General features: G+C 43.2%; 2 protein-coding genes across 2 annotated transcripts in view; both read left to right on the top strand.

The window, feature by feature from the left end:
- Window positions 1-27,432, top strand: part of LOC142202649 (caspase-7-like) — a 436,926-nt gene that overhangs the window by 197,641 nt on the left and 211,853 nt on the right. The gene's annotated exons all lie outside the window — the stretch shown is intronic.
- On the top strand, window positions 1,821-26,712 carry SFRP1 (secreted frizzled related protein 1). Its single transcript, XM_075272804.1, has 4 exons — window positions 1,821-2,770; window positions 16,550-16,627; window positions 23,031-26,158; window positions 26,199-26,712. The coding sequence occupies exons 1-3, from the start codon at window positions 2,245-2,247 to the stop codon at window positions 23,351-23,353; spliced, it is 927 nt and encodes a 308-aa protein (XP_075128905.1). The 5' UTR covers window positions 1,821-2,244; the 3' UTR covers window positions 23,354-26,158; window positions 26,199-26,712.

Here is a 27,432-nt window from a genome sequence, read left to right as displayed (position 1 = left end):
TCGCCTAGTAAACACACGAAGGAAAGCCGAAGCTCTGGGTTATTCAGAGGCGGAATATTGGAGAAGAATCCAACGTGGAAGACTGTCTCAAATTCCTTTCCAAATTCCATTCCGTGAACATACCCTTAAAGGGTTAAGTGAAGGATAACAACATTCAGCAGAGGATAAGTATACTTACATGCACCCTGGTTCTGAGTTGTTCACAGCACCACATGGGTGGCGAATTTCTTCAAGCCTGGCCCACTGTCGACGCTCTGATTCATATGGCCAACCCTACTGTACTCCAAGAACAAGCATCCGAGTAGAGTAGGATCGGTCAGGAAAGAAGCAAAATTTTTACCCCCTCACCTCCCATTATCGACTAAACCAGGTCGTTGATTCTGAGATTAAATCTGCCACAAAATCAGCTGTACGTTTCTCCTTATGAATGACCCCTAAATATTATCCACTTCAATCCGGGGTCCCACGTGGCGTACACATCACATCACAGTTTGCAAAAAATGAATCCCATCCCCACTTTGCTGTAAAATTTGCACTACGGACATGCGTCGATTTCCAAAACCGTCACGTTTTTGGAAATCGCAACATGTCAATTTTAGCTACGGAAACGCTGGCACTTTCCCTGTAGGTGTAATTGAAGCAGAACGTCGGCAGAGGACACCTCTGCGAACGTTATGTACAAAGTGCTGCGGGAAGAATCGCAATGCATTGCCGCTGCAGGTTTTCCCGCAGGACTTTTTTGCTGCAGGACGCCACGTGGGGCCTGACGCTAGGTTCACACCTACGTTCTGGTCTCCGTTCTGTGATTTCCGTCTTCTGCATGCAAGAAGAGGGAAACCACAGACCAGGTCTGGCCGTGAGCTCGGTGAGCGTTTTATGCTCTCCGCCGCAAAACCGTTTTTTTATATCCGGACACAGAGTACTGCATGTCCGACTCTGTGTCCGGATTAAAAAAAAACGGTTTTGTGGTGGAGAGCATAAAACGCTCACCACCGCTCACGGCCGGACAGCTTTCAAACCCATTCAAATGAATGGGTATGAGAGACTCCTGCAGGTTTCCATCTCCTGCTCTGTTTTGTGCAGGAAACAGAAACCTGCAGAACGGACACCGGGCGCAGATGTGAACGAGCCCTTAGTCTCACTGTTACCGTATTCTGTGGTGGATTTTTCTTCAAGACGTTAGCAATTTTGACACATTTGGGCTTATTCTAAAGAGTCTTGTGGACCAATGCAAACACCAGGGGCATAACTTAAGGGGGTTCAGAGGGTGCAGTCGCACCGGGGCCTATAAGCACTGGCATCGATATTGCGATTGCAGCTTCCATCTTGCCCATAAACCAAGGAGAGCCACAGATTACCCCTAACCACAGATTTGACTCCTTAGTACCCGTAAACATCACTATGAAGAATTCGCTGTAGGGATAAGGTAAAACGGAAGATTGCCCCGGTGCCCACAAGACTTTAGTTGCGCCACTGGCAAACACAGCACAAGAAGAAGATCTAGGACATTTTTTATGTAGATAAGGTAATAATTGGAGACAGGATCAGCCGTCTTTGTACAGTGCTACGGAATATGTCAGTGCTATACAAGTAACAGGAAATTTATGTATATTGATTATGAGCCAATACATTGTTATATATGATCGTAAGCCAATCTGTATCTGCTGTGCGTGTTATGAAGACCCCCCCCCCATTTCTCACACTGGGGAGAGACCACTCAGGTGACCATGCTGGTTCAGCACTTGGGTCGTTCTTGTGTGTGACTTGTGAGTGACACTTGTAAATTAGTTACGCCTTGAGGAGAAGTAATAGAGGGAGGTGTGGAGGAGAGGAGGATGGGGGACGTGAGAGACTCTGCTAGTGGTCAGCGTGCAAGGAGAGTGTGCAAGGAGACATGAAGGGCTGGACATCACCAATGTGAGAGGAAAGTAACAGAGAGAGTGTGACACAAGGAGGAGAAAGGGAGGAGTAGAGGAGGGCCTGCACTTCGCTCATTGGAGCTGCCTGATTCTTTCTTGGCTAACACTTACTGCTTTCTGTTCTCCAATATCAAACTCTTCAGCTCCAGCAAGAAGCTCAAGCAGCCCTCCAGCCTATTGTACTGCGCCACTGCACAGTCAGCACCATTTACTTCCACGGGGAACTGTGACTGAATTCTCTTATTATTGGAATTCGTCAAAAACTTTTACAAACTTTTCCTATTTTTTTTTTTTTTCCAAAGGACTGTGTAAGATTTAAGGAACAATGTCACCAAAGGGTGGCGTTTGGCCCTTGCTACTGCTATGGGTCACCCCTGGGCTTCTCTCCCGAGAACCTCAACCCAGCGAATATGACTATGTAGGCTTCCAGCCAGAAATGGTTCGGCACTACCAAAGTGGACGGTTTTATTCCCGAACGCCACAGTGCGTGGACATTCCCCAGGATTTAGCACTATGCCATGGAGTGGGGTACCACAAGATGGTACTGCCCAACCTTCTCGACCATGAGACCATGGTGGAGGTGAAATACCAAGCCAGCAGTTGGGTGCCTCTGCTGAGCAAGAACTGCCATCCGGGTACACAGGTGTTCCTGTGCTCTCTCTTTGCTCCAGTGTGTCTGGAGCAGCCCCTCTACCCATGCCGCTGGTTATGTGAAGAGGTCAGAGATGCTTGCGAGCCAGTCATGCAATATTTTGGATTCCCCTGGCCAGATATGCTTCGGTGTGATCAGTACCCGCGGGAGGACGTTTGCATCGCCTCGCCAAATGCCACCCAAGCCCCACGTCCACGGAGTAAGTACCACAACCATGCCATGCCAAGGTCGTTGCCTTTACTTCCATACTTGTCACCTCCGCTACCTTTCTAGTCTCCTGTATGTTATTGATCTGTATATGTAGCAGAGCTGAATTTGTCATTTAACTCTTTGTAACATTATCTCAGTACAGTGTACTAAGACTGAGATAAAGTTGTACGCTTAAGTTCTGGTCTGTGTAAGACCGCAGATAACCTTTCTTACAATATGCAAATCTGAAGTTGGTCATTTACATATAATATTTAATAATAATAATAATAATAATAATAATAATAATAATAAATTTTATTTCTATAGCGCCAACATATTCCACAGCGCTGTACAATTTGTAGGGTTCAAATACAGACAGAAAGATACATTACAAAGAAAGTCATTTCACACAATGGGACTGAGGGCCCTGCTCGCAAGAGCTTACAATCTATGAGAGTTGGAATGACCTATTATTATAAAACTGCACCAATATTAATTCAATGTGTATGGCAGCTTTACACTATGTGCACGTCTGTGCCAAGATGTGCAAAGACATAAATAGTGGCACTGATGGATCCGGACCCCACTGACTGTAATTAGGTCCCTTGGGTTTCCGTCATGGTGTCTATGAGGCTTCTAATACACCATCCCGAGTCATGTCTCACCCTATCTCATTGTGAGCAATTTCGGACTACATCTTCACAGGTGACCGGAGGGCTGAGTGGTTCCATCCCATTATATATGACATTTCTAAGCTAGTGTATAGCACCAGCTCTATAATATAAGAATATAGTATATATAAGTATATAGTATAAGAGAGCGATTTCTTTGCAGCACATATATACTTATAATACAAACAAAAAAAATCTATAAAAATGTAAAATGCAACAACACATAGTGGAGGAGGAAAGTAACTTTGTATAAGATACCTAGCAAATGGCGGCAAATTTATCATGCCACGTGTGCCACGTCTAGTGTTAGTGTTTTATGATATTTAGGTATATGCAGATTTGTTGCATAAATCTCCTATGCATCTGAATGGGATTTGCAGAGATTCATGCCCATGCTGGATCGTAATATGGACCATATAATATGGTGGCATAAAAAGCCATCTGAACTAAAGGGGTTTTCTGGCCCCAAATTGATTGTTCATACTGAAGACCTATCCTGTGCATGTGACTTGTGGAGATCCAATTTGGGACCCTGCACGGATCTTCTGTTCTAGCAGCCACTGGGTACCAAAAGCAGTTAGTGGACAGGGAGCGCGTGCAGCGTGGCTCCTATTTAAGGAATAGTAGGACCACAGCAGCTCCATTCACTGCATGCACTCCCTATCCACTACCCAGAAGCTGCTAGAACAGATGATCTGTGCAGGGTCCGGATGTCAGACTTCGACAGATCCCATACTGATGACTTATCCTGTGAATAGGTCATAAGGGCGAAAAAAAACGGCCCTACGTTGCAAAAACGCAGCTTTTTTGTTGCAGATTTTTCAGCGTTTTTTTCTGGGCAAAAGCCAAATATGGCTACAAAAGGAATAGGAAATATATAGGAGGTTCTTATACTTCTCCCTTCTGCTCAATCCACTCCTGACTTTGGCTCAAAAAAAATCTGAAACAAAAGCTGCATTTCCGCATCGTGGGGCCTCACCCTTACCCTTAATGGGCTTTGATGAATGATACTTCATAGTCCTTAAACACTCAGCTTTGTACATGGCTTCATAGGACTGTTCAAGGAATTTTCCAGGTTTTCAAAAAAACTCGCCAAAAGGAAGAAACGGTATAAAATAAAGAAATTCTGTAAGGGGCGTTGACACTTGCACCCGTGTCCACCCATCTGCATGTCTGATTTGGTGTCCGTGCAAAAAAAAAATGGTTTTCCCACCGAGAGGCTGCATATGGACACGGGTGGTTTGCTTTAAAAACCCATTCAAATGAATGGGTTTTAAAACTGACCTCCAGGAAGCCGTCTCCCATCCAGTTTCCCCAGGGAATAGGATGGAGACCTGGTGGGCGGACACGGGCGCAAGTATGGACGCCCCCTTACTAGTAGTGCTGGCTCCAGCTTCACCGCTTCAGTGCTCCCTACCGATCCTGCAGTGATGACATCACATATATCATTCACATGACTTCTCCAGCCAATCACTGGCCTCAGAGGTCATGTGCCATACCTGCAAGGGTCAGCACTGAGACTAGTCACATGACCGCAGTGGTCACATGAAAGATTTACATGACATCATCATGGAGATCGCTGGAGCGGTAACATTGGAGTGGGAAATTTAAGGGTGCATTCACACTGAGTAAACGCTAGCTTATTCTGAACGTAAAACACGTTCAGAATAAGCGGCGTCTAAAGCAGCTCCATTCATTTCTATGGGAGCGGGGATACGAGCGCTCCCCATAGAAATGAATGGGCTGCTTCTTTCACTCCGTGCAGTCCCATTGAAGTGAATGGGGAGTGCCGGCGTATACGGCAAGCTCTGCTCATGCCGGAGCGTACACGCCGGCACTCCCCATTCACTTCAATGGGACTGCACGGAGTGAAAGAAGCAGCCCATTCATTTCTATGGGGAGCGCTCGTATCCCCGCTCCCATAGAAATGAATGGAGCTGCTTTAGACGCCGCTTATTCTGAACGTGTTTTACGTTCAGAATAAGCTAGCGTTTACTCAGTGTGAATTCACCCTAACAGGTGGGTATAGGTTATTTCTTGATTTTATACCTTTTTTTAGGTAAGTTTCTTAAAGGGGTTTTCTGATATTTTAAGCGTTTGCAGAGGTTAAAGAAAGGTAACAAACTGCATAATCACCTCTTTGTTCGCCCTGGGATCCAGCGGACTGCCCCGTTTTCTGCTGACATTTTGACCACATATGAACTTGTCAGCCAATCAGTGGCTGAATGAAGAATCTCTGCTCAGCACTGATTGGCTGTCTCACTTTTCTGTGGGCCAAAGGTCAGGGACTCAACTGGAGACTCTTTCCTGGATCTATCCTGAACGGAGAGGAGAATAAGCAAATTTGTTATTTTAGGCCTTTGCATGGTGTCAAAAAAAAAGGGATTGGAACACCCCTTTAAAATTCCGGAAAACCCTTTAAAGGGATTAAACTATTAATGACCTATTCTTAGATGACAATCCCTTACTATAGTGTTATTTTTGGAAATGGACCCTTTTCAAAAAATTGTACCAGTCCCTGCACTTTTCCATCAGACCTGTCGACAGGTACGGGCGGTTTTTTGACCCTTCAATCTGCACTTACATGGGTCATAGTTGTCTTTGCTGTCTGCAGACACAGAGTTGGATCACCTATAATAAGCATTAATGGGAAGGTCCACCATTGCATCCAAATTTTTATTGAACCCAACTTTACCAGTAATATAGTCATAAAAGTGTCGTAATGTTTTCTATATACAGATCTTATGTGTCTGTATGCTTTCAGACATCTCACAACCCTGGATACTTCCTTCAGTTGGCACACTCTTCTTGGAAATCCACCGAACAGACCATAGAACGGTAGTAGAAACAGGATTAACATATAACGGCAGTGTAAGACTACATAGAATGTGTTTGTAGTCTGTTATCATGGAGACACATGGCTCTGCATTTTATTTTAAACACATTGGAACAAATGAAGGAAATTGGTGACATCATGTTCATAGCAGTGATCATAGATTGGATAGATATTCATACATCACATATTCCATCTATAGTACAGTGGTCGTAACCGGCCCCCATAAAATTCAGCCCAATTCAGAGACATGCTATATAGGTTTGGGTGTCACCTATAGGGTCATCCACTGAACGACTTAAGTGACATCATTGACTTTACGGCATTCTGTATCTAAGCTCACAAGCTGACCAAACTCTGCGGGGGGGACTGACAATTATTGACCAGCTATTGTGATAATGGATCTTGTGATAAGTGAGAACCGTCCGAGAGCACATACAAGAGATAATAACCCAAAATATTAGGAAATCGGAAGATTGGGCAAAAGTCAAAGATCATATAATGTTTGCTTTGACACAGGGATCTCCGGTGCGCGGGTCATGACTATGTCATCTGCTACCATAGTGAATGCCACCTCTAAAGGTGGATTTAGTGGTATTTATGGTAGAAATTTACAACCTTATCAATTGGCGCAATGGTCTTATTCTCCATCGTGGCCTCTAGCCTCATTGTACCTGTACCTCAATCATACTGAGGGGTCAGAATGGATGTTGGACAAACCGGTCAATTTCAACAGGACAGACCATAAAATGTACATGGAGATGTCCCATCTCTTCTCCTACCACAGATGGTGAGAGGATGGAGGATCTTATGCCATTGCTAAGTATGGCCGAGCATGCACGTATATAAAGGGATTGTAGAGAATACCCATCGACTGATTGAGTGCTCATCTGACAACTATCTAAGGAGTATGGCCACCCGTCAGCCCAACATTTTGGCCATACAACCTTGGCAAAAAATAGTTATATCTGCCCACCAATGGTTTTATATTGAGATTGTTAGGGCCAAACAATGGGGCAGGTGGACATAATAGACAGGAATTGGAGCTGTGGAGGAACCTCAAAGTAAGTGCCCAGTCGCCCTGCAGCGCCACTACAGGGCAAATGAAGAATTGCACAGTACTCATTGAATCAGTAAACTGTGAGGTTCTTTGTAGCTGCTCTATAGGGTTAAAATTCCTTAAAATGTTATTTTCCTTTTTTTTTTTCTTTTTGATTTAGTCTGTTATGATGAAATCTCTGGGAAAAAAAAGTGCAAATATGTTGTTTTTCTTATAAATTACGACATTACTGAACTTGGCAGCTGTAATGCTTTTCTTCTCATTTATTAAAAAAAAAAATTAAAAAAAAATCACCAATACTTTGTGTTTTCCAGTAAGACATGTGTGTGTGGTGCATTTACGTGTATGGATGGATTTGAGGTGCTTATACAAGGCCGGGGGTATAGAAAATAGGGCCTCAGGCAACTAGCAAAGCGATGCCCCACTTTACCTTTATATAGATACCGTATATACTCGAGTATAAGCCGACCCGAATATAAGCCGAGGCCCCTAATTTTACCACAAAAAACTGGGAAAACTTATTGACTCGAGTATAAGCCGAGGGGGGGAAATGCAGCAGCTACTGGAAAATGTAAAAAATTAAAATGGTCGGAGTTTTTGGGTGCAGTAGTTGCTGGGGAAGGGGAGGGGGTGTTTTGGTTGTCTGTCTGCCCCTTCCCTGAGCTTGAGGACTGTTTTTTTTCTCCACTTGGAATTCAGTCTGGCTGACTATAGGGGATCTGCAGTGCTCCTATTAACCCCTTCCCGGAACGGAACAGGAGCACTGCAGATCCCCTATATTCAGTAGACCGGGCACTGTCAGACGCAGGGATACCCAATGTGTATGTGTGTCACAGTCATTTTCTACTTTTGTGTCCATTCTAGGGAAAGGAGGGATTTAGAACTAATTTTTTTAAAAAAAAATTTAAGCTTCTTCCCCCCCCCCCACTATTTTATGTGAGATTCTATACATTGATATTGCTGCTGGTCATAGACCTCCCCCCTAAAACAAAAAAAAACAAAAAAAATAATTTATTTATTTTTTGCTGACTCGAGTATAAGCCGAGGGGTGCTTTTTCAGCACAAAAACTGTGCTGAAAAATTCGGCTTATACTCGAGTATATACGGTAATCTTGTAATTTTAGCTCACATACTACTGCTATATAGTGTCAGAACATTCCCATATACAACCCGAATAAAACCGACATAAAGTACTCAAATAATATTCCCCATCTGTAGGCTTCTTGTTCTCAGAGGTTCACTAGTGGTATCTAGCAGCGGCTTTCTCCCCTCTCCCCATTCGGAACGCTTGGCCAAACTGAGCATACATGTGTATGGCGGATCGACAGGGATTACTCTTGGCGGAACTATTACTAACCAACCTGAAGTGTACGGCCAGTCTAAAACAAAGGAAGTCTCTCATAACCAAGAGCTGGGTGTGGAACGTTTGCTAATATAGATGGGGCCTACTAAATTCGATAAAGCCTAGAAGTATGCGGCACATAGAAGAAGAAGGCCAAGGGTCTGTCTGCATGGCTTCCCCCTCTCCTTGTGCAAACACGTCTTATCTCTATAAGCCCAGCAGGATAAACATTTACATTGAAATGGGCCAAGGAGGGAAGTGTTAGTGAAGAGGTGAGAAGACGTCTTCACCACATCACAGGTTATATTCTGACTGGGTACACTAACTACTGAGTGGGGTCATTTAGGTTATTTTATCCCGACCCTAGCCACTCCGCCTGACCTTCTCTACTGTACTCTGAAACTCCGACTTTAATACTGATAAGAGCCAAGTGGCCACCAGGCCTGTTTTCTTTCCCTAGCACCTTCCTTGGTGACCCTTGGCTTTTTAGTCACTGGGGTCTAACCTATTTAGTCACATCCATGTTTGCTAAATTTCGGCGCTCTGATTATAGTATTGTTGTTGGGCTATGTTTGCATCTGTGTTCGGGGTTCCCTCCACTTTGAGAGTCAGAATCGTGCAGTGTGTGGAAATATTGTTTTCCTGGAAAACCTTATCATATTGGTACGCACCCTACAGTAAGCCATAGCTCCTTTGGTTGGATGTTGGGCCAAAGTTAAAAGGGAACTCAAGATCATTGGGACCTAACACCCAGGGCCTCTATTGGTCAGCTCTTTGAAGAAACCGCAGTGTTCAGCCTTCTCACACAAACAGTTCCGTACATTTAATAGTGACAGTGCTTGGTGTTGCAGCTCAGTCCCATTTATTTGAATGGGACTGAACTATGAACAGGCCATGTGACTGATGAATGTGATGCCACGTGGCCTGTAAAGTGGACACGGTGAGGTAATTAATTGGTAAGCCTGGAGAACCCCTTTAACCATAAGATCAGGTATTGAAGGCCTATCTATCAATATTATAGTGTCTTTAAAGGGATTCTATCATTAGAATCTCTTTTTTAACTAAGTACACGTCGGAATAGGATTAAGAAAGGCTGTTCTTCTCTTTTTCTGATCCATGACGCCGTTCCTGAGAAATTTCTTACTTCTTCCAAATGTAAATGAGTTTTCAGACAGCACAGGGGGCGTCCCCGTGTTGCCCAAAAACTCTCCATGGATGCCTCTCTCTTCATCAGCCGCATCTTCATCCAAAAGCGTTGACTGCGCTTGTCCATCGGCCATTTTCTTGTGGCCTCTTACACGAGCGCCCGTTCGGCCACAGGAAAATGGCCGACAGACATGAGCAGTCAGCACTTTTGGATGAAGATGTGGCCAATGACCCGGCAAAGAGGTGGTCCGAAGAAGAAGAGAGGCCTCTAGGAACAAAGAATTGAGGTCCAATATGCAAGCCACATCTGCTGTCAGGGAAGAGTCAGGACACTTACATACACATAAGTTAGTTGGCCGGACCTGCGGAAATAACTGGGTTAAACGTTAGCATCTGAAGAAATTCCCAAGAAGAGTTTGTCTTGAATTATGTAAGTGATCCACGCAGTGTAGAACTGGCAATATATTGACCAAGGCTCAGTACCGCTCATGTATCTTCCTAATAAATTGAAGATCGACTCTTGAGTCTTTAGATTCTGGAGTGTGGACCTTGTCTGGTTCTGGTTAGTTTGCTTTGATCTCTCCCTCATGATGGTCATTCTTCTCCCGACACCGTTGTGTCAATGCAAGAGTCTATTTGCAATGTGAGAAGGAGAGGTCTGTATTGACACAAGGCAGGGCTTCCAGAATGAATCCAGTCTTCAATGTCAAATGTGGGACTAGCAGAGCTTCACAAGGAGGCGACAAGTTTCAAAAGTAAGAAGCGAACCCTTGTATATTCCAGGAGGCAATTATGTGTTGTGTCATATCAGAGGAACCTTACAATATCGTCTAGTATATTGTACCAATAATACCTCTTAATTTTCAAAAAGTATTGCCCTGTATAAGGGTCAGTGTACCCAAAGAACCACAGCTGAGTCTAGGCTATAGGTCAAAAATGGGCATCGAATCACCAGCAGAAGACAATCCCATCTGGAGTTGACTTTGGAAATAATTGTTATGGGTTGAGTCACATATAAGCTATGAGACCTTACCGATAATACGTCCTGTGTGTACAATGACAGCAACAATGAGCACAATGGAGTTAAAAGACATTTCTTATGTAGACAGTGGACAGACGTCCTGAGGCCTCCAGAGGAAGTGACTATGACGGCCCATTCACCATCATATCTACCTTTAATGGTATCATAAATGTTATCACAAGCATGCAGGACATATATCAGGAAGGTTAAAAACATCCAGTATTAGGTGAAAGCAACCGAGACTCTCCAAAGAAAAAGATTTTGAGAGACCAGAGTACATCTAAACTTATATTATACTGTTATAATACACAGGCCATATCAGTACTGAGGATTCATAGGTTCTGGTGTACTAACTCCAAAAAGATGATACACCCCTTGGACGGCCACATTAACATGGCACAGGCTACCAAAGATTCTCTGGTCTTCTAGGGTGTCAGTCTAACCCTGAATATATTATTTGAGAATCAGCTCATAATGGCTAGTGGAAAATAGGGTTGCCCACTACTCCTTCAGAGCATTGGCCAACTATAGGATTGTCTTTGTCTCTAGTAGGACAGACTAAGGGTGCATTCACACTGAGTAAACGCTAGCTTATTTTGTAAAGTAAAATTACACTTGTAAATTTTGCTATCCCATTGACTTCAATGACATTTTACAGGCGTATTTTTACAGGCGTATTTTTACAGGCGTATTTTTACAGGCGTATTTTTTACAGGCGTATTTTTACACTTGTAAAAAAATATCATTGAAGTCAATGGGATAGCAAAATTTACAAGTGTAATTTTACTCTACAAAATAAGCTAGCGTTTACTCAGTGTGAATGCACCCTAAGGGAGCCTTCACACGGAGTAAACGCTCCCCTCATTCTGAACGTAAACTCGTTCACAGTGAGCGGCGTCAAAACAGATCCCGTTGAATTCTATGGGTGCCGGCATACGTGCGTATCACATTGAAAGCAATAGGTAAAAAAGCCTCCCATTGATTTCAATGGGGAGTGCGCGTATGCCGGCACCTATAGAAATCAATGGGATCTGTTTTAACACCGCTCACTCTGAACGAGTTTTACGTTCAGAATGAGCGGAGCGCTCCCTAACCCTTCTGGTCAGACCTAGAAGTCCCATAATGACACTCACTTGAATTGTCATTGAAATTCTCGCTCAGACAACACGGAGAATTATTTTGTAGCATTCAGATAAATTCTGCAGACAAGATCACATAGTACAAGATCCATCATTTCTTACTTTTTTTTACACAATGGATCACAACAAGTGTCTACGAGCCTATATACTGAGCGCGCTCGGTCCACGAATCCATAAATGGTGACTACGTCAGTGGAAGACTTCACCCAAGAAACCCTTCTTTTCCGTTTCTTCTCCACTTGGTACCTACAGTTGTACTCATCTCCATTTCCACAATGTTCTTCACGATTGAATGAAATCCTGAAATGTTATGTCCTGCCTCAGCAACCTTGTCATGGTGAGACTTGTCTACATTAGGGTAATCCCGATCATTACTGTAGAAGATCGAAGCGCCAATGAAGTCTAGGTAGAACCTACTAAATTTGTACATTTGCTCAACTTTTTTGCAAGGACCTGCACAGAAGAGTAATAGGAAGTGACTGGTCCAAAGGTCAATGTGGTCACTTATTATAACTGAACACAAGTCTATGCCACACCCGACACCTGGCGATGTGTCCACATTTCTCTGGTCTGGAAGTACCTAGAGAAGTCTAAATTTAAGCCTGGATTAGCAATGAAGAGCTTGATCAGCAGGGGGTAACGGACCAAGATAGCAGGGGGCCCATTGTACCCCCCAACAGCTGATGTTTTAATGATTAGACCCACCAGGGGAGGGCAGTTGTCAGTCACAAAGACCAACATAGTAAATCTGCAGCTGCCGTAGGGTTGGAAACTGGATTTTCCGCTACTTGCTGCCTTTTATTATGACCTGTGGTTGGACATATATTCCTTGTTGTATATTTTTGTCCTGTAGTTTCTGCCACCTACTTGGCCATTCATGTAGACATGTTTCAGCTGCTCTAAATAGAAAATGTGAAGGGGTATAGTGATTTTGTTGGCTTGTAATCTAAACCTGACAAGTTATCATGGCCAAGGCCAAGTGATATCCATTGGCAGAGGGAAGGAAATTTCTCTCTGCCAATGGATAATGTCTATGGCCACCATACAAGTCTGGTGGCCATAGATATTAGATAGCTGTGAGCCGAGCGATTGATCAAAGATAAAAAAAAACCATTCATACTCATTTTCCATTACCTCGTATGGCGCTTTCCTGGTGTTGTCACGTGTCCAGGCTCACTGCTGAGGCCAGTGATTGGGCCACCAGTGGACAAAGCGTCATGATCTTCACCTCCTTTTCACCAACATTTTCCATGGGGAAGAGTCAGGGGACCCCAATACATAGACCTTCAACCTTAAACTAATGCACATGGTGCTTAACATCCAACCTGTTGAATCAGAAGTTATGTCAGATCTTTAGACATTATGATGACAAACATCCAATGGACAACTCTATGGACCATAACCACTTTTTCCTATATTGAGTGAATATGTTATAGCTCTGGCTTCAAGTTTAACCCTAGCACCAACAAGGAGTTTGTATATTTCTCCAATGTTTGCGTGATATCAGTATTTCGAGTAGACATTGAGGGTGCTAAATCCCTAATTTTCGTTTTCCCATCATGAACATACACTTTGTAGCCACTTTCATGAGATGTTCTAGACAAGACTGGTCAATTGGGTCTAAGGAATCTCATGAATGTGACCACAACATGTTTGTGTATGATGGGAAAAGGAATATTAGGGAGTAGGCATCCTCTACGCCTCTAGGAAAGAAGGTTCCACTATTATCATAGATGGGATTCTATAGGACCTTCTGGAATGACTGTCAAAAGATGCTGTGATGGTTGATGCCATAGTTGCAGTCAAAAGGATTTTATCCCCAAATAAGGGGCAATTTTCATCCCCCTGATCAGAGTTTTTGCTTTCGTCTGGATCCACATGGTAAGACAGATGGAACTTGATGGATCTGTATAGCTATGGTGGTATTCCATCAATGTGACCTTGTTTGGTTTTCAGGCTCAGTGGTGAAGGAGAATAACTTGTAGTAAATTTACAGGGTAAAGATTGTTTTATAAAACTTTTCACTTCTTATAATGGAAAAAGTTTCAATTGGTGAGGGTCTGAGTGCTTAGATGCCCTCCAACTTCTAAAAACAAAAGGGCAGAAGATGTGTCCTTTTAGTCTTTATCTCTTTAAGAAGAGCCAAGCCAGTGATGTACTATACCACATAATGTATATGGGCAGTGGCGTAACTAGGAATGGCGGGGCCCCGTGGCGAACTTTTGACATGGCCCCCCCCACCCCCGAACGACACTGAAGACCTTGACCGACCCCTCCTACGCATTCCTGCGCGTTCTATTATGCCCCATAGTGGCCCCTGCACACAGTATTATCCCCAATAGTGGCCCCTGCACACAGTATTATCCCCCATAGTGGCCCCTGCACGCGGTATTATGCCCCATAGTGGCCCCTGCACGCGGTATTATGCCCCATAGTGGCCCCTGCACACAGTATTATCCCCAATAGTGGCCCCTGCACACAGTATTATCCCCCATAGTGGCCCCTGCACGCGGTATTATGCCCCATAGTGGTCCCTGCACACAGTATTATCCCCCATAGTGGTCCCTGCACACAGTATTATACCCCATAGTGGCCCCTGCACGCGGTATTATGCCCCATAGTGGTCCCTGCACACAGTATTATCCCCCATAGTGGCCCCCGCACACAGTATTATCCCCCATAGTGGCCCCTGCACACAGTATTATCCCCCATAGTGGCCCCTGCACACAGTATTATGTCCCTTAGTAAGCCCTGCACACAGTATTATCCCCCATAGTGGCCCCTGCACATAGTATTATCCCCCATAGTGGCCCCTGCACACAGTATTATACCCCATAGTGCCCCTGCACACAGTATTATACCCCATAGTGGCCCCTGCATGTGGTATTATGCCCCATAGTGGCCCCTGCACACAGTATTATCCCCCATAGTGGCTCCTGCACACAGTATTATCCCCAATAGTGGCCCCTGCACACAGTATTATCCCCCATAGTGGCCCCTGCACACAGTATTATACTCCATAGTGGCCCCTGCACGCGGTATTATGCCCCATAGTGGCCCCTGCACACAGTATTATGTCCCTTAGTAAGCCCTGCACACAGTATTATCCCCCATAGTGGCCCCTGCACACAGTATTATCCCCCATAGTGTTGTTGTTCAATGACGTCGGATGTCACATGACCCGGGACGCAGGCGGGATCATGGAGGGGTAAGTAACAGTGTTTTTTAACTCTCCCGGTCCGCCCCTCATTATACTTGGGGGTCCGAAAAGACCCCCGAGTGTAATGATAGCAGCGGTAGCGGCTGTCACCGGGCCCCTAATGTCCCGGGCCCTGTGGCAGCTGCCTCTGCTGTTATGGCGGTAGTTACGCCACTGTATATGGGTCCATACACTAATCACTTGGATCTTTTGGGAAGATCTGATTATAGCTGATCAAAGCCAAAGAGGTTCAACACTAAGCTGATGGCTTCTGCCTTATTTTACCTATTATGGGTACTCTAACCAAGTTTTGGCATGTCACTCTGACTTGGCACAAGTTTATTATAGTGTTGCCTCTCGTTCCCGTGTTCTTGACCCTTGGCTATTGGATGTCATATTGGACTTTGGCATATATATGAATGATAGTAGGGCAGGCTGTGTGGGTGGGCTGAAGTTTCCTATATGTCATCAAATTTGTTGTTCCCACTTGAAAAACAGCTGTGCCCTACGTACGTGTTAGGGATTGCAACATGGAGCAGGAAGCATGAATGAAATCCATTTACACATCAGAGTCTGACGGAGAGGTCAAAGGGAGCCAGTCATCTAAATGTGTCACTTGGAGTGCGAGTGTGACTCCTTACACCTGAACATGGAGGGCGTGAGATAAATCATGTCAACTAAAGACGGGAGAGCTATAGGGACTAATGTACTCATCCCTTAGGTGAAATTCTATAGCTTAATAAGAAGGACAATTATGGGCAGGGGGTCTGTTATAGGGGTATTCCCACCTGGCACATTTATGGCCTATTGAAAACATACGTCATCCATAAATGTCCAATATACGCAGGTCTGACCTATGGAACTAAAATACTTACTATATAATATATTTACACCTGTCCATACAGCCTGTGTGCTGCTGCCCTACTCCAGCATGGTGGCTCAGTGGTTAGCACTTAAGCCGTGCAGCGCTGGAGTCCTGGGTTTGAATCCTGCCAAGGACAACATCTGCAAGTTTGTATGTCCTCCCAGTGTTTGCGTGGGTTTCCTCCCACACACCAAAGACATACTGATAGGGAATTTAGATTGTGAGCCCTATATGGGACAGCGACTGTCAATGTCTGTAAAGCGCTGCAGAATATGATGGCGCTATATAAGTAAGCATAATAAATAAATACTTTAAAAGAGCTGTCCTGCAATACCAGGTACAACCTATGGATTGGAGTGGCGCTGTTTCTGGATGAAAGAATCCATTTGTGTTTTTGATGCTGACAGTGTTCATAAAACTGAGTATTTTTGTAGCAAGATCACCAGATATATGACAATGCAATCCTTATTATCCTGATGGATGACTTAATGTACATTTTTGTGTCTTACTCAGAGACGGAGGTATGTCCACAGTGTGACAGCGAGATAAAAGCCGACTCTCTCTATGAACACATGTGTGCCAGCGAATTTGGTAAGAGACCCTAAGACCTTCTAAAGTAGAACTAACCATACAATGAGTGTACCCATGTCTGATTCCTTAGGGAGTACTGCAATGTACCAAGACCAACAATTCTTCAGTTATTGCTGTCATAGGAAATTACTTTCAATGTGGGGGCCACACGATGGCTCAGTGGTTAGCATTGCAGCCTTGCAGCACTGGGGTCCTGGTGTTCAAAGCCCGCCAAGGCAAAAAACCCTCTGCAAGGAGCTTGTATGAGCTGAGCTCTGTGATATATAGGGTTATATGATAGAGGAGAGAAGCTGAGCTCTGTGATATATAGGATTATATGATAGAGGAGAGAAGCTGAGCTCTGTGATATATAGGGTTATATGATAGAGGAGAGAAGCTGAGCTCTGTGATATATAGGATTATATGATAGAGGAGAGAAGCTGAGCTCTGTGATATATAGGGTTATATGATAGAGGAGAGAAGCTGAGCTATGTGATATATAGGATTATATGATAGAGGAGAGAAGCTGAGCTCTGTGATATAGAGGGTTATATGATAGAGGAGAGAGGCTGAGCTATGTGATATATAGGATTATATGACAGAGGAGAGAAGCTGAGCTCCGTGATATATAGGGTTATATGATAGAGGAGAGAAGCTGAGCTCTGTGATATATAGGATTATATGATAGAGGAGAGAAGCTGAGCCCTGTGATATACAGTATAGGGTTATATGATAAAGGAGAGAAGCTGAGCTATGTGATATATAGGGTTATATGGTAGAGGAGAGAAGCTGAATTCTATGATATATAGGGTTATGTGATAAAGGAGAGAAGCTGAGCCCTGTGATATATAGGGTTATATGATAAAGGAGAGACGCTAAGCTATGTGATATATAGGGTTATATGATAGAGGAGAACAGCTGAGCCCTGTGATATATAGGGTTATATGATATAGGAGAGAAGCTGAGCTCTGTGATATATAGGTTTATATGATAGAGGAGAGAAACTGAGCCCTGTTATATATAGGGTTATATGATAAAGGAGAGAAGCTGAGCTCTGTGATATATAGGGTTATATGATAGAGGAGAACAGCAGAGCTCTGTGATATATAGGGTTATATGATAGAGGAGAGAAGCTGAGCTCTGTGATATATAGGCTCATAGTATAGAGGAGAGAAGCTGAGCTCTGTGATATATAAGATAGAGGAGAGAAGATGAGCTCTGTGATATATGAGGTTATATGATAGAGGAGAGAAGCTGAGCTCTGTGATATATAGGGTTATATGATGGCAGGAGAGAAGCTGAGCTCTGTGATATATAGGGTTATATGATAGAGGAGAGAAGCTGAGCTCTGTGATATATAGGGTTATATGATAGAGGGAGAGAAGCTGAGCTCTGTGATATATAGGGTTATATGATATAGGGAGAGAAGCTGAGCTCTGTGATATATAGGGTTATATGATAGAGGAGAGAAGATGAGCTCTGTGATATATAGGGTTATATGATAGAGGAGAGCAGCTGAGCTCTGTGATATATAGGATTATATGATCTAGGGAGAGAAGCTGAGCTCTGTGGTATATAGGGTTATATGATAGAGGAGAAAAGCTGAGCTCTGTGATATATAGGGTTATATGATAGAGGAGAGAAGCTGAGCTCTGTAATATATTGGGTTATATGATAGAGGGAGAGAAGCTGAGCTCTGTGATATATAGGGTTATATGATGGCAGGAGAGAAGCTGAGCTCTGTGAAATATAGGGTTATATGATAGAGGAGAGAAGCTGAGCTCTGTGATATATAGGGTTATATGATAGAGGGAGAGAAGCTGAGCTCTGTGATATATAGGGTTATATGATATAGGGAGAGAAGCTGAGCTCTGTGATATATAGGGTTTATGATAGAGGAGAGAAGCTGAGCTCTGTGATATATAGGGTTATATGATAGAGGAGAGCAGCTGAGCTCTGTGATATATAGGATTATATGATCTAGGGAGAGAAGCTGAGCTCTGTGATATATAGGGTTATATGATAGAGGAGAGAAGCTGAGCTCTGTGATATATAGGGTTATATGATAGAGGAGAGAAGCTGAGCTCTGTGATATATAGGGTTATATGATAGAGGAGAGAAGCTGAGCTCTGTGATATATAGGGTTATATGATAGAGGAGAGAAGCTGAGCTCTGTGATATATAGGGTTATATGGTAGAGGGAGAGAAGCTGAGCTCTGTGATATATAGGGTTATATGATAGAGGAGAGAAGCTGAGCTCTGTGATATATAGGGTTATATGATAGAGGAGAGAAGCTGAGCTCTGTGATATATAGGGTTATATGATAGAGGAGAGAAGCTGAGCTCTGTGATATATAGGGTTATATGGTAGAGGGAGAGAAGCTGAGCTCTGTGATATATAGGGTTATATGATAGAGGAGAGAAGCTGAGCTCTGTGATATATAGGATTATATGATAGAGGAGAGAAGCTGAGCTCTGTGATATATAGGGTTATATGATAGAGGAGAGAAGCTGAGCTCTGTGATATATAGGGTTATATGATAGAGGAGAGCAGCTGAGCTCTGTGATATATAGAATTATATGATCTAGGGAGAGAAGCTGAGCTCTGTGATATATAGGGTTATATGATAGAGGAGAAAAGCTGAGCTCTGTGATATATAGGGTTATATGATAGAGGAGAGAAGCTGAGCTCTGTAATATATTGGGTTATATGATAGAGGGAGAGAAGCTGAGCTCTGTGATATATAGGGTTATATGATGGCAGGAGAGAAGCTGAGCTCTGTGATATATAGGGTTATATGATAGAGGAGAGAAGCTGAGCTCTGTGATATATAGGGTTATATGATAGAGGGAGAGAAGCTGAGCTCTGTGATATATAGGGTTATATGATATAGGGAGAGAAGCTGAGCTCTGTGATATATAGGGTTTATGATAGAGGAGAGAAGCTGAGCTCTGTGATATATAGGGTTATATGATAGAGGAGAGCAGCTGAGCTCTGTGATATATAGGATTATATGATCTAGGGAGAGAAGCTGAGCTCTGTGATATATAGGGTTATATGATAGAGGAGAGAAGCTGAGCTCTGTGATATATAGGGTTATATGATAGAGGAGAGAAGCTGAGCTCTGTGATATATAGGGTTATATGATAGAGGAGAGAAGCTGAGCTCTGTGATACATAGGCTCATATCATAGAGGAGAGAAGCTGAGCTCTGTGATATATAAGATAGAGGAGAGAAGCTGAGTTCTGTGATATATGAGGTTATATGATAGAGGAGAGAAGCTGAGCTCTGTGATAGATAGGGTTATATAAGAGAGGAGAGGAGCTGAGCTCTGTGATATATAGGGTTATATGACAGAGGAGAGGAGCTGAGCTCTGTGATATATAGGGTTATATGATAAAGGAGAGAAGCTGAGCTCTTTGATATATAGGGTTATATGATAGTGGAGAGAAGCTGAGCTCTGTGATATATAGGGTTATATAATAGAGGAGAGGAGCTGAGCTCTGTGATATATAGGGTTATATGATAAAGGAGAGAAGCTGAGCTCTTTGATATATAGGGTTATATGATAGTGGAGAGAAGCTGAGCTCTGTGATATATAGGGTTATATAATAGAGGAGAGGATAGGAGCTGAGCTCTGTGATATATAGGGTTATATGATAAAGGAGAGAAGCTGAGCTCTGTGATATATAGGGTTATATGATAAAGGAGAGAAGCTGAGCTCTGTGATATATAGGGTTATATGATAGAGGAGAGAAGCTGAGTTCTGTGATATGAGGTTATATGATAGAGGAGAGGAGCTGAGCTCTGTGATATAGGGTTATATGACAGAGGAGAGAAGCTGAGCTCTGTGATATATAGGGTTATATGATAAAGGAGAGAAGCTGAGCTCTGTGATATATAGGGTTATATGATAAAGGAGAGAAGCTGAGTTCTGTGATATATAGGGTTATATGATAGAGGAGAGAAGCTGAGCTCTGTGATATATAGGGTTATATGATAGTGGAGAGAAGCTGAGCTCTGTGATATATAGGGTTATATAATAGAGGAGAGAAGCTGAGCTCTGTGATATATAGGGTTATATGATAGAGGAGAGAAGCTGAGCTCTGTGATATATAGGGTTATATGATAGAGGAGAGAAGCTGAGCTCTGTGATATATAGGGTTATATGATAGAGGAGAGAAGCTGAGCTCTGTGATATATAGGGTTATATGATAGAGGAGAGAAGCTGAGCTCTGTGATATATAGGGTTATATGATAGAGGAGAGAAGCTGAGCTCTGTGATATATAGGGTTATATGATAGAGGAGAGAAGCTGAGCTCTGTGATATATAGGGTTATATGATAGAGGAGAGAAGCTGAGCTCTGCCATATATAGGGTTATATGACAGAGAAAGCAGCTGAGCTCAATGATTTATAGCTATATATGATTTTGAGTAAAAGAAGACTAAATGTGGGCTCCCAGGTGAGACAGTCGGAGTCTTTAAGACCTCGCCCACCCAGTCTGATTGACAGCTTTCCTTGGCTTCGTGTGGATACATGGAAGGCTGTCAGTCATCCTGTATGGGCGAGGTCTTCAGGACTCTCTCTATCTCTCTAGGAGTCTCACTATATATCCTATAATCCTCTGTTACCTTTGTGCTGCCACGTGCTGTGAGTATTTTTGTCACATAGTACTGTGGGTCTGTTTCTTGTATGAAGTGGACGGACAGTAATGTCCCTTTAAATCTCGATACAGAAGGATGGGAATATCTCACACCTGGCTCTTTGCTGTTCCAGCTGTTTGTGGGCCAGATTTATACTGCTGGGAGATACTGAGTGATCTGCCTTCAAGAAAATGATTAGACCCCCATTGCAAATGTATACACAGACCTCAGCTGTAGTATCACGGGCCTGTATGTGGAGCTCGCAGCAGTCATGGCCCAGCTAGAGGACTGGCGGGCACAGCTGCAGCAAGTCATAGTCATTCCTTCCCGTAGTGATGGATTTCCTAGAATACAGACAGTTCACATGTAATATCTTATCTTCTGTGTGTAAGGGATCTACTGTGTATAGTACACACATTCTGCAGTTTATAGAGCCTACGTATTCTACTGTATATACTCTCCACACATTCTACTGTATATAGTCCCTGCACATTCTACTGTGTATAGTATACACTCAGTCTACCATATATAGTCCCCACACATTCTACCATGTATAGTCCTCTCACTTTCTACCGGTATAGTTCCAAACATTCTACTGTGTATACTCCACACTCATTCTACCATATCTAGTATCCACACATTCTACCGTATATAGTCCCCTCACATTCCATCATGGATAGTCCCCACACATTCTACTTTGTATAGTTTACACTCATTCTACTGTGTACAGTACCCACACATTCTACCGTTTATGGTCCACACTCATTCTACCATATCTAGTATCCACACATTCTACCGTATATAGTCCCCTCACATTCTACTATGTATAGTACTCACACATTCTGCCATGTATAGTACTCACACATTCAACTATGTATAGCCCCCACACATTCTACTTTGTATAGTTCACACTCATTCTACTATGGGTAGTACCCACATTATACCATGTATAGTACCCACACATTCTACCGTGTATAGTACCCACACATTCTACCGTGTATAGTGCCCACATTATACCGTGTATAGTACCCACACATTGTACCGTGTACAGTACCCACACATTCTACTGTGTATAGTCCACATTCATTCTACCGTATCTAGTATCCACACATTCTACCATGTATAGTACTCACACATTCAATTATGTATAGCCCCCACACATTCTACTTTGTATAGTTCACACTCATTCTACCGTGTATAGTACCCACATTCTACCGTGTATAGTACCCAAACATTCTACCGTGTGTAGTACCCACACATTCTACCGTGTGTAGTACCCACATTCTACCATGTATAGTACTCACACGTTCTACCGTGTATAGTCCCCTCACATTCTACCATGTATAGTACTCACACGTTCAATTATATATAGTCCCCACACATTCTACTTTGTATAGTTCACACTCATTCTACCGTGTATAGTACCCACACATTCTACTGTGTATATTACCCACATTCTTCCATGTACAGTACCTTCATAATCTATCATGTGTGGTACCCACTTATACAATGGTGCATAGTATCCACAATTTGTACCATGTATAGTACCCACACATTCTACCATTTACGCTACTCACATACTCTAGCGTGTGTAGACGTTACGTACCGTATATAATACCTATAATAATCTACCGTGCATAGTACATAATACTGATTTCTTCTGTGCTTAGTATCTACAGAGATTTTATGCCTAGTAGACAGGTTGTAAGATAGTAAACAGCCAAATGAAACCTACCGTATTAGAAAATGAACATATTTTTATTTTTTTCTTGCTTTAGCTCTGAAAGTTTCTATTCGGGAGGTCAAGAAGGACAGCGGAGACCGCAAGCTGATCCTACGTAAGAAGAAAGCCTTGAAGAAAGGTCCTATCCAGAAAAAGGACTGGGGAGAGCTCGTCCTCTTCTTGAAGAATGGAGCCAATTGTCCATGTCCTCAGCTGGAGCAGTTGAGTGGCCAATTCTTGGTTCTTGGACGGAAAGTGAAGAACCAGCACATTCTCACCGCTATCCACAAGTGGGACAAAGGCAACCGAGAGTTTAACCGTTTCATGCGTAAAGTGAAAAAAAGCAAGTGTCCAAAGCCTCACTCCGTGTTCATGTGAGGACTCCTCCCCTATAAGGACACCACAAGGTCTGCCCCATTATGTGGCCGTCTCTACTGAGGGGGCCGGGACTCTGCAGCAGATCAGAGTAATGAGATGGCATCAAGGGGGGGAAATTATTAGGCCCTCCCTCTAAATCTGACAGACATTGGGGAGGGGACATCTAATGATATAGACATTGGGACTGCATACAAAGGTGAAACCATAGTAATAAATAACCGTGTCCTTCATCAGGAGCAAATACATTGTGAAATCCCAAGACACGCACCTACAAGTCACTGCATTCATACGTCTTCTAGTTCAGTCAAGAAAATATGGAGCTGATTTTTTCAATTTTATTCACTGATTTTGTCATTTCATTAAAAATCTTTAGTCACTAATCCCGTTATAACTCCAGCCACGTAATGCCAAGAGGAGGAAGGATTGGGCTGCTCAATTTCAACATGCCCAATCCTCTGACACATGGATGAATCCATTGACCATTGGGTGTTACCAGTAGAGGGCGTGGCTCTTAACACACTGACCAATCAGAGCTGATAGTACCAGACTATACCTCATTGACACACCTCATTGACAAGGGTAACACCCAATTGTCACTTTATTAAATAAATTTCTAGGAGGAGTAACCAAGGAAATCTATAAACTAGAGTTATAAGAAAACGTTCTAGAATGGGTCTGTCATGGGGAATAAACAGACACATCAGGAGTGCTGACCGATCCCATTTAAAGGGATTTTCCATAAACAGCACAGCTTTGTCAATGGGCTGTATCTGTTATTGCAGCTCAGTTGGAGACCAAAGTAGCACTAGGTGTAAAGAGGTAGGGCTGATATAATACAAGGGCCTACATAACATATAGCCAGACCCTCATGCAATAGGACCGTTATAAAATAGGAGCCCATTCATTGTTGACGCCATTGTCTTTGCTATTGGGGAGTAAGGACGCCCCTCTACAAATAACTACATAGGCCCAGAGTTAGCTTAGAGCTGGCTCACTTTGAGCCAGAATTGTCCAATATTTTGTCGGCGCATTTAAGCCACATCCCCTTTTCTAAGAAGCCACATCCATGTGTCTAACAAGTCCTAAAATTTTAATCTCAAACTGGATGCACTAAGATGTGCCCAAAATTGTTGGCAAACAATAGGGAAGTGGTGGAGAATTGGCCTATGGATCAGGGAAAGGGGATTGAAGGAGAGACCAAACACCAGGCTGTTTTGGGTGTTGGCCACCATATTGGGGGGCTTGTGGGAGGGTCTTGTTTTTTTTATATGTATGATACTTTATACTTATATATGTAAATTCTTTTGGATGTTCCCAGAACTGGAGATATGTGAGATAAAATAGGGCAGGGATTTTCTGGACCCTTCATGGAGGAGCCCTCAGTTGTCTCTCCGGCCGAGAATAAGTGCTTAGGGGGTTTCCAGGCATTATATACGATGACCTATTCAATTAAAGATCGGCAGGGGTCTGGTGCTGATCAGCTGTTACTTACCAAACACCGCGCCATACATTCGTTCAGTGGCTACTCTTGGTATTGCAGCTCAGCCCATACACTTACAAGAGACTGAGATGCAATCAGGCCATGGGACCAATGAACATGATGCCACAGGTCCTTTGAAGTGGACACTTTAAACAGGCGGTCCTGGGTGTCGGACCCCCATGAACCTTCAATTCTTAACTATCCTAAGGATTAAAAAGTCCCGGGTACCCTTTAGTAGCGAATGTGTGTGCAATGTATTTTAGGGTTAGTGCCCCTTTAAGAAGACTTTATATGACCTAACATTTTTTGGGCTTTTGAGATGTCATTTCTGCTCCATTAACTAGTAATCCACGAGGGCACATTACCGAGCGCGATTGCAAAACTCTTACTTTTCATTACGTTGGTAATATCCTGGCTGCGAGCGCTCTATAATAAATGGCCTACTGTATTCAGTAATCTCAGACCTTGCAACATGACCCATTTTCCCCAGGACAAAATGTTCTGCTTCCTGTTTTCCTACTGATTTTCCAAATGATTTACCCCGTCCTGGTTTCGATAATTGATGTAAAGGGGGCGCTGGAGCACATGTCTACGTTCTATGACTTTTATAGCCGTGTCATTAGGCTGTGCGTATATGTTATGTATCACCATTATTGGGGAGGTGTAGGTTAGACAAAGCCTATTCATCGCGGGGGGCACCGCTGGGACCCCACTTCTCCATAACAGTTGGTATTGCCCGAGGAAAGTGAATCATTACCCAAGGCTTATTGAAATTCAATACGCATTCATTGTGTTAAAGGACACTGGCAGTCGTCCAGTAGAGACCTGTACCTGATACGGCTCCTGCCGGGGGTTAATGGCGGGGGTCACCCGCTCCTACAATAATATTTCAGAATAGGAGCACAGTGGCGTACCTATGTTAGAGTTTGGGGTGAAATGCATTAAACTGCTTCACCTGCTAGTCATACCATTGTCATAGAGGCTTACCTGCAACTGCCATTAGGGGGCGCTCACTGCATATGGATTTTTCAGTGTTCATTAAAGGGGTTGTCCAATAAAAAACTAAATAAATTAAATAATAAATGAGGCTACATCCATTTTACCAATCCTGTACCTATTATGTGTCTGCTACAGTCACTCACTGTCTTTGCTGCTGGAGGTAGAACGGAGACCAGCAGGGGGTCAGGACTGTCAGAGCGGGAGCAGCATGGAATTGGTTAATGTGAATATTTTCCACTACTGACACTCATCTCTAATCCAGGATTGGAGATAAGTGTCAGGTGACTGGATGGAGTGGTGGCCATGGTAATGGAGTGGTGGCCAAGGTAATGCAGTGGTGGCTAAGGTAATGCAGTGGTGGCCAAGCATTCACACTAGACTCTATTCACATGGGGAAATCAGGAACTCCCATTCCTGTGATTACTAGGGATCCCAGTGGTCGATCCAGCACCGATCAGAAGCTTAATGGGGTTGGTTGATGCCCAGGAGTAATGGATTCCGATGACCTGTCCACAGAATAGGTCACTGGTATTATATTGGTAGGGGTCTGACACCTGGACTCCACACCAATCAGCTCTTTTGGCTGTCAGGAGTCAAATACTAGGTAGCGAGAAACCATATAGTGTGTATGGAGCTGAATACTGTAATGGAGGGACTGGGAAACTGCCCTTCCATAGGAATAGAGCTGCTTCTTGCTATATACCTTGTATAGGCTTCCAGCAGCTGAATTAGCAGTTTGGGGTGGGGTTCCCAATGATCTGATACCGATTACCTTTCCTGTGGATCGGTCAACACTATCTGATAGCTATGGAACTTGAATACCCTTATCCCCCTGGAAGAAAAAACCCTGTAAGTTCACGACTAGTTTTATCTGTCTGCAGTTAGCTCCCTCTAGTGGTGGCTAAATATACCTAGAATCCGAAACGTAGAACTTCTATACAAATGACATGTTATGGAATTTTGGACATTAAAACTGATAACGGATATTAAATAAATGTCAATATAAATCTGTGGAACTGCAGGATGTATCTTATAGTCTATCTATTCAGTATTGTCAGGATGTCACATAAATTCTTGAAAATTTCCCGCACAAGCCCTATATGTGACTGTAAATATTTTTTCATCCGACTAATGTGTCTACATCACAATTTCACCTATATTACCAAAGCAATTGGACGCTACACAGAGGATAAAAGCAATTGCATAGATGTGGTCACTAAGTCATTGCAATGGACATCATCTATGTGACACTATTATATATGGAACAGATGTGCACTCATGAAAACTGTATTGTTTAGTTAGATCTACCACCGATAGGTAGATTACAACTGCCCCTTATTATTCCTGCGAGCCACCATGTAGGGGGTATGAGCCAGGGCCAGGCCTTTGTATTCTATATACACAACTACAACAGTGACATCTACAGGCTGGAAGTAGGTACTGCACCGCATCACATGGCTATACTGAAACACAGAAGGAAAATGAACCAGATTTTTACAATGTTTAGTTGTTTCATTATTAAATAAATTCCACTTTTCATGATTCTTCGGTATTCATAAACTGTTTTGTACATATATGATGACGATGTCTCTATATAAAA

The sequence above is a fragment of the Leptodactylus fuscus genome, chromosome 5 (genome assembly GCF_031893055.1).
Source record: "Leptodactylus fuscus isolate aLepFus1 chromosome 5, aLepFus1.hap2, whole genome shotgun sequence".
Taxonomy (NCBI): domain Eukaryota; kingdom Metazoa; phylum Chordata; class Amphibia; order Anura; family Leptodactylidae; genus Leptodactylus; species Leptodactylus fuscus.
Note: the sequence above shows the minus strand (reverse complement) of the source record. Positions and strands in the feature narration are given on the sequence as shown.

What these genes read in the sequence shown, in the direction of transcription:
- SFRP1 (XM_075272804.1), top strand. Translation starts at nt 2,245, where the DNA reads ATGTCACCAAAGGGTGGCGTTTGGCCCTTGCTACTGCTATGGGTCACC. An exon ending in CCAAGCCCCACGTCCACGGA is followed by an intron (nt 2,771 to 16,549) that starts GTAAGTACCACA and finishes TGTCTTACTCAG; the next exon opens with AGACGGAGGTATGTCCACAG. An exon ending in CATGTGTGCCAGCGAATTTG is followed by an intron (nt 16,628 to 23,030) that starts GTAAGAGACCCT and finishes TTCTTGCTTTAG; the next exon opens with CTCTGAAAGTTTCTATTCGG.